Here is an 18,360-nt window from a genome sequence, read left to right on the forward strand (position 1 = left end):
GTTAAAGCACCGAAGGTTTTGACAATTCGCCTTTTGTCGGAGAAGGTGTTAAAGGGTGCTTTTGTGAACGAGAGACGAGTCGCTCCTTGAATTTGCCCGCGTCTAGTTCTGCAGCAGGAGAGCCACTGCTCATCGCTGATCGCTAAGGTATGCGTAGGGAAGTTCCGTTTAAAAGGTGCCCTTGTGCGCCATGTGCCGCAAGAGAAGCCTGTTAACATTCTGGCACCTGGATGTGGATTGCCACTGCAATGTAACTGAACGCGGAGACATCTGCGGGGGGTCCTGGGAAGAGTTCTCTTATTAGGTCTTGGGACCGGAGCGCTCTGGTCTCAGAAAGCAGACCCAGAACCTCGGTCGGAGCGGGCGCAATGCGCAAACAGCATTCTCTATGCATATTATTGCATACGTCGCAGGCCATGGACAGGATGTTCCTGCGGGCATGCAGGCATCGCATCTCTGCAACAACCGCAACTGCTTCAACCCGGCACACATAGAAGGAGAGACTCCCGAGGCTAATAACCAACGAAAGGGCTGCCCGGGCGAAATCGCCTGCTCAGTCCACGGGCATGCAATTGTCGATCTATGCGTCCACCGACCGCACTGCATCCGTGCTCCGCGTGATGATGTTATTCACTGCCTCGCAATGCGAGAGGAAGACCCTTCTGCCTGTGGATGAAGGCGCAACGGGATCAAGGGTTGAGGCAAATGTATAGATGCTTTTCTTGCAGTGTATATGGAACAGTAGTCGACAGTCGAAGGTATCCAAGGCCTAGTGTAGATTAGGACTCCTCGCGCGATAGGTAAACCAACAGAGACCTCCTCCTCTATAACATACGCCAATTTTATTAACTACGCTGCGACTCTCTTCCGCATCACACATCTCCTAGCCCTATCATGACCACACTGCACCTGCTCCTCCAACTCCCGTTGATGTCCCTCACCAGCGATGTCCACATCCACCTCCTCAAACCCCATCCTGGCATAGAACCGTCCATTAAACTCCAAATCCCGATACGTCGTGAGAGAAAGATACTCGTATCCCCTGCCTCTCGCCTGCCCTTCCACCTGCTCAAGCATCATCCGCGCAACGCCCCTCCTCTGCCATTCTTCATGGACATCCATCTCGGCGATGTACAACATTCCGTCTAGTTCTTGCACGGCGATAAATCCCACTGCTGTGTTGTCCGCGGTCACTGCGACCCATACGTTCTGCTGCGCGATCATTGAGCGCAGTGTTCCCGTGTCAAGGGGTGGGGAGTCGGCGATCCAGGCGAGATCCACGGTGCGGAAGAGCTGGGCTGCAGAAGTTTCGATGGTGTTGATCCGTGGTATGTCTTCTTGACATGCGAGGCGGATTGAAATCTCGTTCGTAAGTGGAGTAGTGGCCATTGTGATTCGTGGTGTTTTTGCTTGAGTATACTGGAAGATGCTGTTGCAGGTTGTATTGTTTTAGTGATTGTTTAGTATTGTCAGTCGCAGGCAGCAAATGAGGAGATATGGCTGTTATATAGGGTCAACGTACCCACTGTTGGCTGGTCCTACCTAGGCAACACTACAATAATCACCAATCAAATACGAGCATGCGCCAGTTCTAGATAGTTTGAGTCATACTAGATTCTTGGACTATGGAAAGCAAGCAAAGCCAAGATATCAGTACAATCGTCAAGAACTGAACAGTGGATTCGTCTCGCGTTGCGTTCATAAATAGGTCTTTTGTCCCATAAAATATTAAACTTATTAAGCCCACGAAAGCCGCTGAATATCCTCCGGAATCTGCCATCCATGCGCCAGGCATGCCCTCTTGTACGCTTCAACCGCCTCGCCAACCGAATAGTCCGTGCGAGACCGGTTCAGCGCCAGACGCGCAGGACGAGGTTCGGTGTTAGTAATCGCCATTCGGACCTGCAGCAACACGCTCTCGATAGATGCCGTCGGGAGCCAGCCTGAATTGGTCAAGAGCTCCATACACATGGCCCCGCCGGCGGTGACGTGCCCACCACCGCCATTGGCAAACTCCAGGAACCGCGGCCGGATCACGCGGACAAATGGCGGAGACATAGGGAAGCTGGGTGGGAAGCGAAGTTCGAGCACGACGCTTGTCATGTTAGATTTCTTGAGGTCTTTTGCAAGCGGGAGTTTGGGGTCGAAGCTGTGCAGCTCCACGATCCACTGGTATACTGTGGTTATAAAGTCTGGGTCAATGTACCAGCCTAGGTCGTGAAGGGGCTCTCGAGCTTGGACTTTAAGTGTGGCTCGGAGATGTTGTTGTAGGACTTTGGTCGCTGGTGTGGTTGCGTATTGGGGAGGAGTGAGCAAGGGAAGTGATTCCTTTTTAAGAGTTCCGGGTTTGAAGTCACTCTTCACGCTGTCCTTGGACGGCTTGACTGTCGGGGGCTCCTCTACCTCGCCCTCGTCTTCGGAGAGAAGGATCTGAAGATCGTCGAATGCTGTGGCCACACTAACAACGTCATCTTCCTCTAACACTATGTTGTTTTTCGAGTCGTTAGGGGTAGGCATCTTATCGGCATCCAGCTTTCGCTTCTTTCTTCCAGGAGATGAGGATATGCCAAGGTCAGATTTGGTTCGGATAATAACCCCCAAGCTATTTCTTCTCTGGCTGTTGAGAGCAGAGATCGGAATGTAGATTGGAGTTCCACTTGGCCCCTGGGCTGTATACTTCGGATCCTGTTTGTACATGGCTGATGGTTTTAGATATGCTGTACCATCGCTAGGCCCTGCACCTTGGCATTTGACGAAGAGATATCTCGGCTGTATCCAGTCCAGCTGAGTTACCACGTAATGCGGATTGGTATTTTTGAACTGAGTTGGCGCGTTGACCAGCTCGTTTAGCGAGACCAGCATCCTGATTTTCAAATTGCTCTGAGGCCAGGAATATTCGAGTCCTTCGCCCGTGTACCCCACGGACGTATGGAAGTGATTAGACAGGTAAACCCCATCCCCATAGGCGCGTCCGTGTGCCATCTCTTTGAAGTGCAGGCCTTCTCTGAGAATACTGTGCCAGTTGCACACTGGACTTCCGTGCCAGGCAAAGATGGTCGGGTAATCGGTCTTGGTAATGGCAGCGTTAGCGGCCACGGCGGCTCTGAAGCGCTGCTCTTTGTCTGGGGCCCCTTGCACAAGCCGAAACTGCTTGTATGACTCCATTCCAGTCACTCGATGATCGGAATGCGTGGTATCGTCCTCTAGGATAAAGGAGCGGTTTGACGCAACGACCCAGCGCAACACATCAAGTGCTGCCGGGGAAATGACATCCCTCCAAGCAGCCAGCTTTTTGTTATCGGAGTCCGCAAGGAAGGCTTTCATCTTATCGACATTGGGGAGAGTATCGAGGAGCAGTCTGACCGCAGCTCTTTTATCGTTGACGTCAAGGTCATCGAAATTCCTCTCGTAAACTATGAATTTGACGTGTGACGGGCCAGGCAGAAGTTCGGATGCTGAGAGCTGCTGCCCCTTCACGACCGGAGAGGAGAGCTGTACGAGCTGTACCTCACAAGTACCTACATAAATGGCCTGTACTCGACAATGCCAGGGCCCGTCCTTCAAATCCGTTCCTGTCTGAAAAATGACCACCCAGTCTCCAGGTTTCAGAGGCGTGTGCTTATCCATGCGACAGGCCATTGTTGCAGGGACCAGGTTGCCACTGTAGCAGGTTGGAACCCGAGAAGTATTTTTGTCCTTTGGCTTTGTCAGATGACGTTCGATCTCGTCAAGCCTATTCATGTTTAGGACTCCTGGGACCTTGAGACCTAGGCCTGTGGGGAGATCCGTGAGCCGACCGGATACTGCCCGAGCATATGTCAAACTGATGAGCAAATCAACAACACTGGGTTGGAATTGAATCTCATGCTCTAAGCTTGGACCCATGCCGAGCGCCATGTATTGGAACAAACACAAACCGTTGGAGCAAACGTACGGCTTGATTGCTTCAAAACTGTCGCGGATTTTGCAATGGCAGACCAGGCAGAATTCCGTACACTTGACAAAGTGGCGAAGAGTGAACTGCATCGCTATCAACGGTAGGGAGAGTTTATCAGGTCCAAGGCCTTGACCTATATGGTCATCTTGGAATAGGGCCGGCGCGGAGACACTCCAGGTGTCTGGCTGAAAATACTCGTCCGCTAGAGCGCCACCCTCTGGCTTCCTGCCCTGATTTTGTTGAATGTAAAGCTCAGCACCGGTCCATGACAGGCCCAAATGATATCGCAGTTCCATAATCCGGAGGAATCTCTCGTTCAGGAGCGAATCCAGCGGTTGCTCGATGAACAGTGGTCTCAATCGGGCGGTCCCTGTTAGGCCTTCTTCCGGCAGTGAAACATCCCCTTGAAAGGCTCGGATGGCGTCTTCGCCAGTTGGCTTGTAAGAGTCACATAATCCGACGTGGAACTGGACTGCCGAGTACTTTGCATTTCCGAGCGCCAGCAGCTTCTGAAAATGCGCATAGGTCCCTGGATAACGAATGAGCAGAACAAGGTATTCCGAAGCCCGAACATTCCATGCTTTCATGGTCTCATCAGATATGCCTAGTCTACCGATGCGACAGGAGACTGATACGATAATAGCTCCTGTCAGTGTTCCCAGATAACCCACTTTGAGACCCGCATTTTTCACGGTGCGAAGGTCGCAGCGCAGGGTTTTCAATAGATCCTTTTCGTCTGTCTCCGAAATGGCAGATGCCGGTTCATCTTCCATATCCCAGTCGTCGTCGTCGTCATCAAAGTCAGTCTCGTCAACCTCATAGCCCACCTCCTCATCGTCATCAGCTTCATTATCCGGTTGCCGCAGCGCATCTTGGACGAGCTCGTCGATATAAGTCAGGAAATCCTCAAGTGAAACCCCCGAAAATCTGGACTGAGAATTTTCTAGAACTGTAGCGATTCTTGAAGGAGGATCTTCGGACGTGGTGAAGACAAAGTACGTGTGGTTTTCGGGGTAGTCTTGTGTATCTACCGAGATGTCAGTTGGTCCCGGTCATGAGAAGGTCCTGAAGAAACCTTACCTGATAGTATGGCTTGGAAATCAATCCTGGCCCCAGTTGAGGCATCAGTGAAAGTAAAAGTGATAGAGCCATCATGGTCTCCTGCTCTGACACCATTCAGATGAGGGAATCTGCCTGGTTCTTTTGCACTAGTCAGGGCTCTTTGAAAGTCTTTGCGAGGCATGATGCCTCGTGCAGAAGGGAAGCCTGCAATTCGCAATATATGAGCTTCTGTATTTGGGGATATGTCGCTGATTTGATCAAGGTGATGGTAAAATGTGGTTGACGTTGGAGTTTGCCGATGTGTTGTAGTGAGAGAAAAGTCAGTCAAGAACCAGAGGTGAGGTTGGGCTGCCTTAGACGGTTGTCCAGGCTGCAGCGGTCAAGGATACCTAGTTTTCCCTCTGTCACAACCATGGTATTGCCATTTCTATCCTGAGTGGTCTTACATCTGCGCAATGAAAGACTCTGGTAGCATCTCAGGGAATTGCGTCATTCTTTTCAGTTCTATATCTCCATCTACTTCATCGAGTTGGGTTGTCAACTTGTCTCTGTTGGTTCGACGGCTCATCAGTCATTTCCATTTGACTCTGAAACATTTACTCTTCCCAGGAACAGCCCACCGTGCATCATTTGGACAAAAAGAGTTTGAAGTTTGTCTCCTGATGGTATACAAAGAAAGTGGCTCGATATCGCCAGCTCCAAGAATCCATCCTCGTCTGGTGTAGTTCTGCCTCAGGCTGCCACAGCATATCAGGGCCACTTCACATGAATCATGGCCCTTGAGATGCTAATCCATCCTGACTATGCAAAGGGCTACTTTAGAGTTTTAAGGTGGTTGCTCCAGTCTTGGAAGCAAAGTGGAATTCAGACAGCTTGTGTTTGCTATTATGGGTCCAGTCACGGATAAAAACACTTCTTGTTGGTGTGGGGCTTCTAGTCAATGTAACCCAGAAGATATTTAGAAACGCAAGGCAGACTACCAAAGTACATCGTAAACCCGCAGCACTTCCCGCTTGAAGCGATCCGCTGCGTCTAGATTTTCTCAGCAAGCACATGTGGACGCTCCAAGGTAGCACTCACGAGGGCTTTGGTCTGCATTATTCCGAAAAAAATTATATTGCGCTTGATTGGGTTGCGCCGAAGCATGCCAGAATATTAGCCATTGAAATGCCTCGCTTTGCTCGATCGGATCCGAAAACCAGAACAGATTGTTTTCGTCGGCCAGATTGACCAGGTACAAAAGTTTAGCGGATGATTCCATGACTACGTGCGGTGGAGATGTATTGTTGTCGACTAAGATTGGGATGCGCCCTGAATTAATTTTTTATGAGTCTTGATTCTGGAAAATGAAGTGTACATATATGAAAGAGAAAAGAGGCACCATTGGGATTCAGTCTGAGAAACCAGTCTTTTTTCTGTTCGTTTTTGTCGAGGTCAATCAGACTGGTCGTACATTCAAGGCTGTAGGCGTCCTTGAGTTCTTTGAGGAGAACATGGACTTTTCTTCCGTTTGGGGTTAGAGAAGTTATGAGGTGTAGGCCCTTTGTGAAGTTAGCTATAGCCCGTTTTCGCGGGGTCCATGGTAGAGGAGGGGCAAGATCGATACGTTGCTATGGTAGAAGGTCTGTATCTGATCTTGAGATACGATACTTACTTGGGCTTTCTTCACCCGTTCGGGGGTTTCCGCGGTATAAAATGAAGACATTCTTGATTTGATAAGGTGGCTTAGTTAACCTAACCATTCACTAAAGAGGTTAGGATATAGATAATTGGTCGCTGGTGGAGTCAGTGCACTGAGATAAATATAAGGAAAAAGCAAGGTAATATCGCTTAGCTGAAATCAGAGATCAACAGGGTCTCATGCTGATTGCGTGATAGATGCTTTGTATGAGAACAAAGTGGATATGCAGTCCACTGGGTACCTTGAACCCCCAATAGAGCCCGGCTACTCGCTACAATTAAATTGAGCTACTTGTTCATGACCTCAAGAGCTAAGTTACTTCTCGAGGTTAGCCATGTCTCGCAATTAATTTAACGAAGAGTGGGCAGTTTATGGGAACGATAGTAGGACTTCACGGATGAAGCTGCGGGATTCTCGGGGTGATCAGGGTAAGTTGGTCTAGTCCGAAGGTCTTACACTCTCCAGCCTGACGGAGCTGCTAGGACTAAGGTATTTGGGCTTGTGTCTGTCTGAGTGAAACCTGAAATTGCATCTTAGACAACTGCTACGATGCAAAGAGCTTGGTGAGCGGTTATGAAGAAAGGGCGGCATGTTCTAAAGATAAAGCTACGAAACTGGTATATCGAAGACACAAGTCATACAGAAAGGAAACGAATCAGACATTAACAACCTGCGCCTGAGTCTGTTCCACATGCTCGACCTCCACGACCTTGGCCACCTCAACATCCGACTGAGGTTGACTCTTGGGGTAGAAGTCGATCTTACCTCCATCCTTGATCACCCCCGTTCGGTCCAGATAGTTCCGACTACGCACGTACGGGTCTAGCTGCCAGTGATTCGACCGCAACTGCTCAATCAACTCATCCCGATGAGCCTTGGCAGCTGCCGTCTCCTCCTCGTCCTTGTTCTTGATGGCCGTGACCCACTTGGAGGTGGCGTTGAGTAGCTCGTCGCCGATGCTGGCGCGTTGGGCCAGCAGAGCATCACGCGCGGTTGTGTCTTCCATGCGGTCATTCTCGTTCTCGTCTGGCTCCACGTACTCGTACGTCCAGTCCTCGGACCCGCCGAGTTCCTTGACGATCTGGTCGCGGGGAATGAACTTCTCCATATCGGCAATGGTCCTGGTGAAGTGGATCTTGGAGACAATGACGGGATCCATCCAGCCTTTGATGAGGCGCCAGATACCTGGTCTCGTCAGTCGATGCTCTTCCTGCAATAGCGAACGAACGTACCTGAGAACACCCATGGTGCGTTGTGAATGAGCAGCACCCCCAGTGACTCGGGGTAGTTTGCTTCAAAGCATTTAATGATGAACTTGACGGGCGGATATTCCATGTTCGAGAGACCGAATCCGGTCATGTCGAAGACAACAGCCTGCACTCGTCAGTTTTGTCCAGCCAAAACCGAACGTGGTTCGCTTACAGCAGTCTCCGCCGGCGGCACCAGCAACAGCCGCACGGACTCGATAACGTGGATAATAAATTGATTCAATGTCTCTTCGCTCTGCGCACCGGGCTTATGCAGCTTGACCCGGATCACGACGATGGGCCGGCCCAGCTTATCGACACCGTGCACGTACGCCTTTCCCATACGCATCTGCGCCAGAAAGTCCTTGCCATTCTTTGCGGCAACAGCGTTGGAGGTGTCGCGCGACGCCTTGAGCGCATGCAGCTCGCCCTTGGCGATGACTTCTTCGTCGACGTGGAACTCCTTCATGCGCCACAGGATGGCATCCAGCATCATGACGAAGGCCTTGTTGACGTCCCACTTGCGCGCGCGCAGGAAGCGCAGCAGCAGCACATCTGGGTGATCGTGCTTCGTGGTGCTCAGGAGTCCATCTCGAATTTCCTCGGGTGTAATCTGGGTCCGGATGTGTTGCACTTGTTTGATTTCAGGGGCGTGCAGCCCGAGCCCCTGGAGGTGCTGAGAGACTTGAGCAGAGCAAGCGGGGGTAGTGGCGGTGCTGCCCTTTGAGGCGCTCGTGTTTGTCCGAGCGAGGGAGGAGTTGCGTCGGTGCTGAGACTCATTTGTGTCTGTTGTGGTGGATGTCAGGGCGTCGGACAGACTCAAGATGATAGTCCATAACTGCTCGAGTTTCTTCTGTTGGTCTGTGGTGAGATTTCCGAGGAATCCTTCGGGGATGTTCGTGGACGCCATTGTCTCAAGCCAGGTCTCAGAAGAATGTCTGGCGGTCTGGATGGTCAAGCTGGGTCGACGCTATATATTAATCCAGACCAGCCTTATTGCGCACAGGGCATATGAAAGTCCCCCGCATGGATCGGCATACCTCGGTTCTACACGTCCATTATTGGGGGAGACAGTCTCACATAATGCCACAATAAGCGCTACGAAAGTTCAGGAACGTTGATCCATCCCCGCGATTGTGGATCCACGCCATGGCTTGTCAAGTTCATCTCAACTCAAATTCCCAATTTCAAGTCCCAACGCATGGATCGAACCTAGGCTTAATACATTGTTAGTATCTTCGGAGCCTCCATGTGCTAGCGAGGATCCTTGATATGACGCGTGCATGCTTCCCTTGGTTCCAGCTCCCAGCAATCTATGTCCCATCCCTTGACTCCCAGCATATGCATAATATCTCCGCTCCGTGTATGCGCAACCCGCGGAATCTGGTGCTTACCTACAACAGCCTGTCCTCAGATTCAATTCCATAGCCCTGGAATTCGACTGAATGACCCTCAATATTGTTTCAATCTACCCCGGAGTCAACTACCCCCGCATTCACGATGATTCCCCAACTGCTGATCGCCGACATCAACCAAATATTTTGTGGTTTGACATGGCGCGACCAATTCCGATTTGATATTGAATAACTCGACCCATCGGCAATAACATAGGTACCATTGACCACAAATTGGAGCGATCCACAAGTCCGCAAAATTCCACGCTTGGAGTACCGTAGATGCTAACTACACTAACTTGCTGGAAAGCGGACGCAGCTAGACTCTTAGCGGAATGCACTGCGAGTTTACAGAGCAGCTGATTGGCCCTCAGACAGACTGTTTGAGATTCATCATTATTTCTCAGCCTTCAAACGCATCCAGGAATGAAATATTACTCGTTTGGGAATGGAGTGCGATAGACTCCAGATTGACTACGGTGCATGCACATCCTTGCCACCACGGTTCTTGGGTAGTTCAGTCTCAGGGATGCATCATTTGCCCTGCCCCGTGATGGTATAGTTGTGTCGACTCCTCGGTTTCATCTGCTTTGTGACCACCGGCTGGGACATCGTTGTCAGATCGGGTTTACTTACAGCGACATGTTTGAATTCAAGGACCTCTTAAGAGTTTCAACTTTAAGTCTTTGAGCAGCGAATGCCTGGACTTGCCTATCGAACTTGGAGTGCATGCATTGCATCGGAATTTCTGATATTACACTATCTCAGTTGTCACTGAACCAACAGGTTAACGCTACTGTTCATCCGAAAGGCTCCTAGCAAGAAGCACCCGAGGGAACATTCTCGCACTCGGAGCTCGTCTCGCCGCCAGTGATGTCCACACCCTCCCAGGTCCAGTCACTGCAGCTGCCGTTCCCACAGAGAATGTATACCTCGACGGCATCAGACTCGACAGTACCAGTGACACCGTCGATGGTCAGGTCGCTGATCGGAACACCAGTGGTAGGGGTACCGGTCGGGCTGCCGTTCTCGTAGTCCTGCTCGATGACGATACCATAATCGGTGATACCGGAGAGCTTGATGTTGGAGTAGGTGACCTCGCTGACGGAGCCGGTAGCGTCGTACACGGTCTTGATGCGGACGCCGTTGGCCGAGTCGGTCACGGTGGAGTCGGTGATGGTGACGTTCTTGACAGTGTTGTCGTCGCGCCCGCCGACCGAGCCGATGGAGAGACCATGGCCGCCGGAGCAGGTGCCGCCGGAGAATTCAATGTTCTGGAGGCAATTAGCTTCAACGGCAGCGTGCAAAAAAGGCCGGGGAGCACACCTCGCCCGAGTTGATGGCAATGCAGTCATCCTGGTTCTTGACGGTCGCGCCGCGGATGTACACCCCGGTACTCTCGCTGATATCGAACCCGTCCGTGTTGTGCCCGCCGTTGTCATCGCCGTCCGAGTTGTCGATGGTGATGTCGATCAGGTAGAGGTTGGTTGCCTGGACACTGATGGCCTGCACGGGGGTGTTCTTGATGGAGAGCCCGGTGATGGTCGAGTCCTCGAGGCTGTGCGCGTACATGAACTTGGGCTTGGTCTTGCCGCCGTTGGTGCCCTCGCCGTCCCACCAGCGGGAGCCGTCAGCGTCAATCACAGCGCCGGAGTTCTGCTTGACGGTGATGTCCTTGCCGCCGAACCGGATCAGGGGGCCGCTCCACTCCTCGTAGCCGAAGCTGGTGGTGCCTTCGAAGACGATCTGCGGGGATTAATCTAGTGGCTATGGCAGGGAGATAGCGACGGCAGCAACGCACGGTAGTTCCATCGTCGACATCAGACAGATCCAGTGTCTCACCGGCAGGAACCTCGATGTTGTCCAGGACAATCTCGGAGCAACCAGAGGCGCTCTCGGTGGCCTGGGAGGCCGCAGTGAAGGTACAGGTCGAAGACCTCTTGGTCAGATCCGACACGCGAGACGGAGCAGGGGCAGCAGCAACGAGGGAGCCCAGCGCAGCCAGGCCAAGGAGCTCAACAGAACGCATGATGAATGAATGAATGAAAGTTCCGATCAACAGAACAGATTTTGGTCGGTAAGGATGAATCTGGTCAACAGGTAGGAAAGAAAGGAAGGACCGCTTGGATGTTACAGCTTGCTAAGTGAATCCATGATTCATGGTACCACTCCCTTATATACCCATTGACATCCAGCACGTATCACAGAAACTAAGCGTCGACAAACTTGGCTCCAACCTAGCTCCGGCTAAGCCGGTACATGAATATCTGCAACACGAGGATCATTGGTGGAAATTGCAAAGTTCATCAACCTCGAACGGCTATCGGAGGTGAGCCGGGTCAGGAGGATGCTTGGTCTGGGGATCGTCGTCATCAAGGAGGTAGAACGTGGTGCGGGATGTCAAAATGCTCCACTGCTAGTCATGAATAGTGCGGTGGATGGGCCAGAGGGAGGTTTGGTGCCGCACTAGTCTGTTGGGATTTCATTCCATATTTTCCTTGAGCATAGATTAATCCATTGCAGTGTGCTCTTGAAATCCTTGTCGTTACTATCAGCCTTCGTAACACACAAATGCTCGGCATTTCAGCAGGAAGCTTAAAAGTGACAGCTCTTTTCAAAGACCTAGTAGACGTTTTCATATTACTTCTCTCGCCGAGAGTATGGATGCAATGTCACAAGTACCGCGTGCTCATTCTCTTCCTGAACGGTGGAACCGATGTCTATTCAGGGGATTATAGTGATGATCGGCAGTCATAACATTCGTCAGGTATATAGCACGCATCCACCCGCAATATCCATAGATTAAGTGCCGCGCAGTGCTGTTGGAGCAGGCATGCACACTACTCATGAGTTGGTCGAAATTCCGAGTCAGCTATTTCAGTATGATTCAGTGTGTTGAACATGGATGTTGATCCACGCATAAAATTACATGCACCAATAACATGACGAGACTTGCGCAGGGGATACAGGCAAGACCTGTCTAGATCTTTTATGCTTGTCTGGAAGAACGGCTAGACTCATGCCATGAGAGGAGTCATGCATAAAGTCTCATGTTGCCGGATGACGCGGCCATGTATGATGCCCCCAGGAGCAGTAATAAGGAGTGACTGCCGCTACCGCCATCACTCCAATCCCAACCCAGCTACGAAAATGCCTTTGCTTGAGACCACGCATGAACTCCCCTGGTTCTCATTTTCCAAAACGACAGCATCCAACGCTTCGACTAGACGAGTTGAGCTCTGATAGGCACCTTGAGTCCAGCATTTCTCAATTATTGACCCGATCCAGATGTCTTTTGTGCTAGGGAAGGTTTCCCTCCGCGGCCATGTGGCTCGGGAAGCATGATTTTCGTGGAGATCGAACTTGCAGGGTTTTCCGGTCACAACCTCGTACATAACAGCGCCCAATTGTCCGATATCAGTCTGAATCGAATATCCATTGTCATCAGCTGTTTCCATATTGGTATGAAGAGGCATTATTGTCGATTCGGTAAAGTCGCAAAATTTGATGTTGAGATCGGAATCAAGGAGGATATTTCGGCAAGCAATATCTGCAACAATGACTGAACGGCTGTGTATATGAGATAGAGCTTGAGCCATCTGTCGGAACCATGAAAGCTGGCGAGATTTAGGTGGCCGATTCTCTGATAAATAGGAGCGGAGATCCCCATTTCTCATAAAGGGAAGTTGGATAGTTGTGGGAGAGAAGCTGAGACACGGTAAAACACCTTCACATTGCTCGAGACGCTGATAAACCTCTTGCTCCCTCTGAATGACACTGGTGTTTAAGTTCACCTCGTCGTCCGAGCTTTGCAGGTATCTTAAAGGCATTTTTACGGCGACGCCCTTTTGGAGGATGACTAATCCAGACCGACCGTACCCAAGGAGCTGGTCCTTGGATATCGGATTGCCTTCAGTGTCTAGGAATGGCGTAGACATTTTTTAAGTAAAAGGAGTGGAGAAAAATGCCATCCTTCATGAACGAAGCCATATTCGAATTTGACATGGGGAAATGTTCTTATTTGTTGATCTAGATCCATCAACACGTGTTCCCTCATTAGGTATTTGCCTTATGATGCAGTTTCTTGTCGGCTTCATTGGCTGGCCTGGGTCTCCTTCAACAAGGACCACAACGGGATAGGGATATATCACCTTGAAATTGGACAACAGTGATGACTGGCTGCTCAAAACACTTGTATGCTTGTAGTTCTCAAATCACGCAATAAAGAGTCGTTCATTGAAGAGGAATAATATCATAATGTGAGGGGTGAGTGACCCCTGCTGCAAGGATATATTAAGTACCTAGGTTGCTTTCTTTATATTAACTGGGGGGACGACTTTCAGCTATTAATAGAAGCATGAATGAAGGATGACAAAGCAACCGATATATTGTTCCTCATAGGATATTGAAGCAGAACTTAGCCAGCACAGCGAGGGTTCAAGCCAAAGAAACAGCCCTCTGCTTTCAAGTCTTTGGTCTGAAACATTATGAGAACTAAGGAGCCTTAGGCACTTACAGCCTGCTTAGTGCCTACCACTAATACAGCACTAGTCACCTGATTAGGTACTAGACTGGGAAGTCCCATAACAATCACATGACTGAGCTGGTTATTCACAGCTCAGACAAAGAAATACATTCACTGCTTTGTTTATCAGGCTGAGCAGGTATTCGCCCTCAGTCATCAAAAAAGTATAAGAAGTGTGTCCATCCAGTCCTTAGATACTGGTTTTAGATACAATAAAGTCGCCATGGGTAGTTTTCTCGACCTGGCGTCGATGGAGGATCTAAGCAACCGGTTTAATCAATTTTTTAAGCAGGATGCGGAAAGGGCGCAGCTTATCGAGGTGAAACAGCCTTCACCGCCCCTATCTCATTCTCGCCCGTGGAAATTGCTGATTCTGACCAGGTCGTGTTAAGGAAAATCAATGAAGATAAAGGACGACTGGATACGCTTACCATCGAGCTGGAGCATGAGCGAGAGTCCCGCCATAGGTACCAGCTAGAGCTCCGCGATTTGCGAGAACAGAGGCAAAGATGGGAACAGCTCTATGTAAGTTGAACTTGTCATGGTATAAATTGCCTTCCTTGCCGTCTAATCCTCCGACATAGAACAAAGACCCATATGTGGTAGTCCTAGTTGATGGTGACGGTGCCATCTTCAATAACGAGTTGTTGCAGGACCCCCGACAAGGGGCCCCTGAAGCTGCGCTGCGGCTGACCGAGGCAGTGAGGAACTACCTTAAGGATACACCTCTTGGCTCCGAGGACGTTCCTATTGTGGTGCGGATCTTTGCAAATCTGAACGGGCTGGCCAAGTCGCTTTTCCACCACAATGCCATCGACTATGAGGATAAGATGCGGGTATTTGCCGAGCAGTTTACTAATAGTCGGGCCGAGTTCGATTTTGTCAATGTCGGTCACGGCAAGGAGAACGCTGACTCTAAAATGAGAAGTAAGTTGTCAGACTGGTTGACAGGTATCTCACTGACTTGATGTTCTCGCAGAGATGTTCAATCATTTCTATAAAAACTTCCAGTGCAAGAAAATCTTCTTTGCTGGTTGCCATGATAACGGCTATCTTCATGAGCTTCGTGAATATGCAGGCGAGTCGGGCAGACAGCGCATCGTTCTTTTGGAGACTACTCCTGCCCAGCCTGTCTTCACTCAGATGGGATTTGAGATGACCCGATTTGATACTGTCTTCCGCACCGACTTCCTCGGATCGCCGCCTATCCCCCCTACGTCTTTGCCTGCTCTCAGAACACAATCAGCGACTGCGGCCCCTGACAATGGAGTTACGGCACATCCACCGATCGCGCCTCCGTCTACTGTTAGAAAGGAAAGTCCTATCGCGCGACCAGCAACGACAAATACTGTCCGCACCAACTCTCCCGCGGTAGCTCCGCCAGAGCGTCAAGCATCCCCTGCAGTTGGAACAGTGGTGAGCTCCGGCAACGGTGGTGTCTCGATTAAGTATCCCACATACGCCACAGCCGGCGGTGGGAACGGTCACCATAACGTCGTCATCGCAACCAGTGCCAAAACTAAGGAGCCGCGGGTCATATACTACAACAGCAACGGGCAGCGCATCGATCCTCCCAACAACCAGTCCACGAACCCGAATGATCGTCGAACCTACAATGAAAAGTGCCTGAGAATCAAACCAAGAGCCTTCTGTAACGAGCTGTTCCTGGCTGATGGATGCTCTAAGGAACCGAATTGTCCGCAGGAGCACGAACTCAAACTGACGCCGGGAGAGCGTGCGGTCCACAGGTGGAAAGCCCGAGGCAGTCTGTGTTCTAACGGTCCTTACTGTGAAAACTACCGCTGCTATTTGAGTCATCACTGTCCATTCGGAGACGGCTGCACTCGCGGCTCGACCTGCAAATTCAAGACTGCCCGCTGGGGGGATTTGCATCATACCAAAGTTGATTTAGAACCTGAGTAGGTCATCGCCACCTATCTTGATCATCCGCTGACATATTCCTAGTACCAAATGGGTTGAAGGCAACGATTTTCCAGTGAGGGTTGGATAGCTACTCTGGACAACATACTAGGAGATTCGGATTCTCATACCTGCTCATGCTCTAGATGTTCTCACGGCTCCCAGCCTGGAACATCAGTTCGTTCTATCTTTTAAACACGCTCTCTCTTTTGATCAGCAAGGTTAACCTTTCATTTGAGTCATCTTTATCTTGTCTACTTTCGACTGTCATTTCATATCAACCATCTAATTATTATTCCATAGTGCTACTGGTCACGTCTATAATCAGTCGTTGGACCCTAATACAAGTCATTTTCTCCGTAGCTGCGTACCTGGTCATAATCCCCGTAACCTTAACTGGCGAAATTAAATCGACTGTGATACAAATTGACTGAGAGCCTTCTAGGAACCTCTCATCCAATGAACTTCACCCAGATGCACTTTCTGAAATGACAGACAGTTTCTAGGCCTGAATCAATAAGAACGACAGCATGAGAGTGTCTCCAGCATCGTGACATTATAAGAAACGCATTATAGCCATCTATACCCAATAAACTAATACGACCATCTAAAATCAGCACAATCCGGCCCATCATGTAACCTCTCCGTCGAGACATCCTGCGCCCGAACCTTCCTCCCCTGAACCCGATCCCTGCGCGCATTATCCACCATCATCCACCCGCCCAGCAACAACGTCAACAGAATCCCCGTCCCCCCAAACGACGCGGTGGTAATAAGCGCAGGCATATACCGCGGAGCGTCCTGGTTGCGGAAGATATTCGAGCTGACGACGCCCATGAGGTTCGCCACGGGGACAGCGATGCTGGTCAGCACGACGCGGCGGCCCTCGTTTGCGATGTTGTTGTTGTACCAGACGTCTAGGAGGACGGAGGGGGCGGAGGTACCCCTTAACCAACAGTTAGCTTCATTATTCTCAAGGAGGGAGGGAGACATAACATACCAGGTCATCATGAACGAAGCAAAGTACGCGACGTTAATATCTGTCTTGACGTCAATCGCCGCGTAGATGACGAACCCGATAAAGGTGAATAGGAACCCCAGCGCCACGAACGGGAACCGCCAGCGGGTCCAGTCGCTGCAGAAGGCGAGGATGAGGAGCATGGCTGCGCCGGAGACGTTGGGCGCAACGGTGTACAGGTTCGTCTTGACGGTGTCGTAGCCGAGGCGTTTGATGATGGATGGGAGGAAGAGTTGCACTGATTGGAGCGGGACGCCGAGACAGATTTGGATGGCGAGGATAAGCCATGAGGTGCCGTGTCGGAAGACCTTGAATGCGTCGCGGAGGTCGAGTTTCTCGTCGACGATGGCTGAGCTGTCGCGCTGGAGGCGGAGGTATGCGAGTTCTTTTTCCTCGGGGGTGAGGAAGGATGCGTGCGCTGCGGAGCGAGGGAGGTACCATAGTGAAAAGATCGCTACCAGGATGGTCCCTCCCCCTTCGATGAGGAAGAGGTAGCGCCATGATGCTAGTGGACCGGACTGGATCCGGAAGACGCCGAATGCGAGGAGGCCCGAAAAGGCGGAGGCGATGCTCTGCGCTGCGTAGAAGATGGCGAGCCGGCGGGCTAGTTCTCCACGACGGTAGAATCTGATCTGTCAGTCATGTTCCTTTGAGGATGGTAAAAGAAACATACGTGGTGAGATAGTAGATAACCAGCGGAAAGAATGCACTCTCCGCCATCCCCAGGAACCAGCGGATCGCCAACAGGCCACTGAAATTGAACACCGCGACGACAAGGATTGTACACAACCCGAAAGCAAACATCATGCATGGCAGTACGCGGTTAGGGCCGTACTTCTTTCCCAGGATACCGAGGAAGGGCGCCGTCAGGACATATGGGATGAAGAAGATGCTGAGAATCAGGTTGTATTCGTTTCCCTTGAGATGGAGCGTCTTCTCCAGTCCGGCGGTCTTTGCGTTCCCCACATTGGACTTGTCGAGACTGTTGAAGAGGTACATGACGGCCAGCACGGGGAGAACGCGCAGATCGAACTTCCAGACTAGGGCACGCTCTGCGCGAGGATCGATATCTGCGTCTGGGGGCAAATCATCTTTGGGGAGGGCAGCGTCTGTGATCTCCGCGGGGGTTTTGGTGTCTAAGGAAGCCATGAGGTGTTTGCTTGATGCTGTTATGTTGGTGTACACGAGTCTCGTCTACATCTTTATATCGGTCTCATCTTCCTTATCTCCATGTCTCAGTATCATCCGGAGATGTACCGATATCGGGAGAATGTACCCACAGATAAGCACCGGCCAATGAACGCATTTGGTGGCGCAAACCTAAGATATGATCAATGCGAATTGTTCATCCACTGCAGATAAACCATTAAAGGAGTCAAATAACGGGAAAATGATTCCGACCACAATCTTCGATCCCTCGCTATCCTCGCTCGAATCAACCACCAAATACCACCCATACACCGCACGAGTCACACATGCATGGTTCGGATAAAGCCTCAAAGCCGATAATCCCATGCTCCTTACTGATCCGCTCGACAATCAGACGCGACCCGCCACTTTCGGTTTCCCGTCTCCA

General features: G+C 50.8%; 7 protein-coding genes across 7 annotated transcripts; 1 reads left to right on the forward strand and 6 right to left on the reverse strand.

Moving 5' to 3' along the window:
* Window positions 1-849: 849 nt before the first annotated feature.
* Window positions 850-1,389, reverse strand: Aspvir_007055 (GNAT family N-acetyltransferase; the record flags this gene model as incomplete). Its single annotated transcript, XM_043270240.1, has 1 exon — window positions 850-1,389. The coding sequence occupies one exon, from the start codon at window positions 1,387-1,389 to the stop codon at window positions 850-852; it is 540 nt and encodes a 179-aa protein (XP_043126175.1).
* A 348-nt stretch (window positions 1,390-1,737) lies between these two features.
* Window positions 1,738-5,180, reverse strand: Aspvir_007056 (putative ubiquitin conjugating enzyme; the record flags this gene model as incomplete). The annotated part of the gene is made up of 2 exons (XM_043270241.1): window positions 1,738-4,964; window positions 5,018-5,180. The coding sequence occupies 2 exons, from the start codon at window positions 5,178-5,180 to the stop codon at window positions 1,738-1,740; spliced, it is 3,390 nt and encodes a 1,129-aa protein (XP_043126176.1).
* Window positions 5,181-7,335: 2,155 nt separating this feature from the next.
* Window positions 7,336-8,837, reverse strand: Aspvir_007057 (CRAL-TRIO domain-containing protein; the record flags this gene model as incomplete). The annotated part of the gene is made up of 3 exons (XM_043270242.1): window positions 7,336-7,865; window positions 7,913-8,054; window positions 8,103-8,837. 3 exons carry the CDS (start codon window positions 8,835-8,837, stop codon window positions 7,336-7,338), a joined length of 1,407 nt encoding a protein of 468 aa, XP_043126177.1.
* A 1,299-nt stretch (window positions 8,838-10,136) lies between these two features.
* Window positions 10,137-11,350, reverse strand: Aspvir_007058 (glycoside hydrolase family 28 protein; the record flags this gene model as incomplete). The annotated part of the gene is made up of 3 exons (XM_043270243.1): window positions 10,137-10,595; window positions 10,648-11,067; window positions 11,123-11,350. 3 exons carry the CDS (start codon window positions 11,348-11,350, stop codon window positions 10,137-10,139), a joined length of 1,107 nt encoding a protein of 368 aa, XP_043126178.1.
* Window positions 11,351-12,443: 1,093 nt separating this feature from the next.
* Window positions 12,444-13,259, reverse strand: Aspvir_007059 (uncharacterized protein; the record flags this gene model as incomplete). The annotated part of the gene is made up of 1 exon (XM_043270244.1): window positions 12,444-13,259. The coding sequence occupies one exon, from the start codon at window positions 13,257-13,259 to the stop codon at window positions 12,444-12,446; it is 816 nt and encodes a 271-aa protein (XP_043126179.1).
* An 810-nt stretch (window positions 13,260-14,069) lies between these two features.
* Aspvir_007060 (uncharacterized protein) lies at window positions 14,070-15,769 on the forward strand (the record flags this gene model as incomplete). Its single annotated transcript, XM_043270245.1, has 4 exons — window positions 14,070-14,165; window positions 14,228-14,371; window positions 14,431-14,773; window positions 14,826-15,769. The coding sequence occupies 4 exons, from the start codon at window positions 14,070-14,072 to the stop codon at window positions 15,767-15,769; spliced, it is 1,527 nt and encodes a 508-aa protein (XP_043126180.1).
* Window positions 15,770-16,360: 591 nt separating this feature from the next.
* Window positions 16,361-17,933, reverse strand: Aspvir_007061 (putative MFS transporter; the record flags this gene model as incomplete). Its single annotated transcript, XM_043270246.1, has 3 exons — window positions 16,361-16,712; window positions 16,767-17,411; window positions 17,458-17,933. 3 exons carry the CDS (start codon window positions 17,931-17,933, stop codon window positions 16,361-16,363), a joined length of 1,473 nt encoding a protein of 490 aa, XP_043126181.1.
* Window positions 17,934-18,360: the final 427 nt, after the last annotated feature.

This window comes from Aspergillus viridinutans (assembly GCF_018404265.1).
Source record: "Aspergillus viridinutans IFM 47045 DNA, scaffold_5, whole genome shotgun sequence".
NCBI lineage: Eukaryota > Fungi > Ascomycota > Eurotiomycetes > Eurotiales > Aspergillaceae > Aspergillus > Aspergillus viridinutans.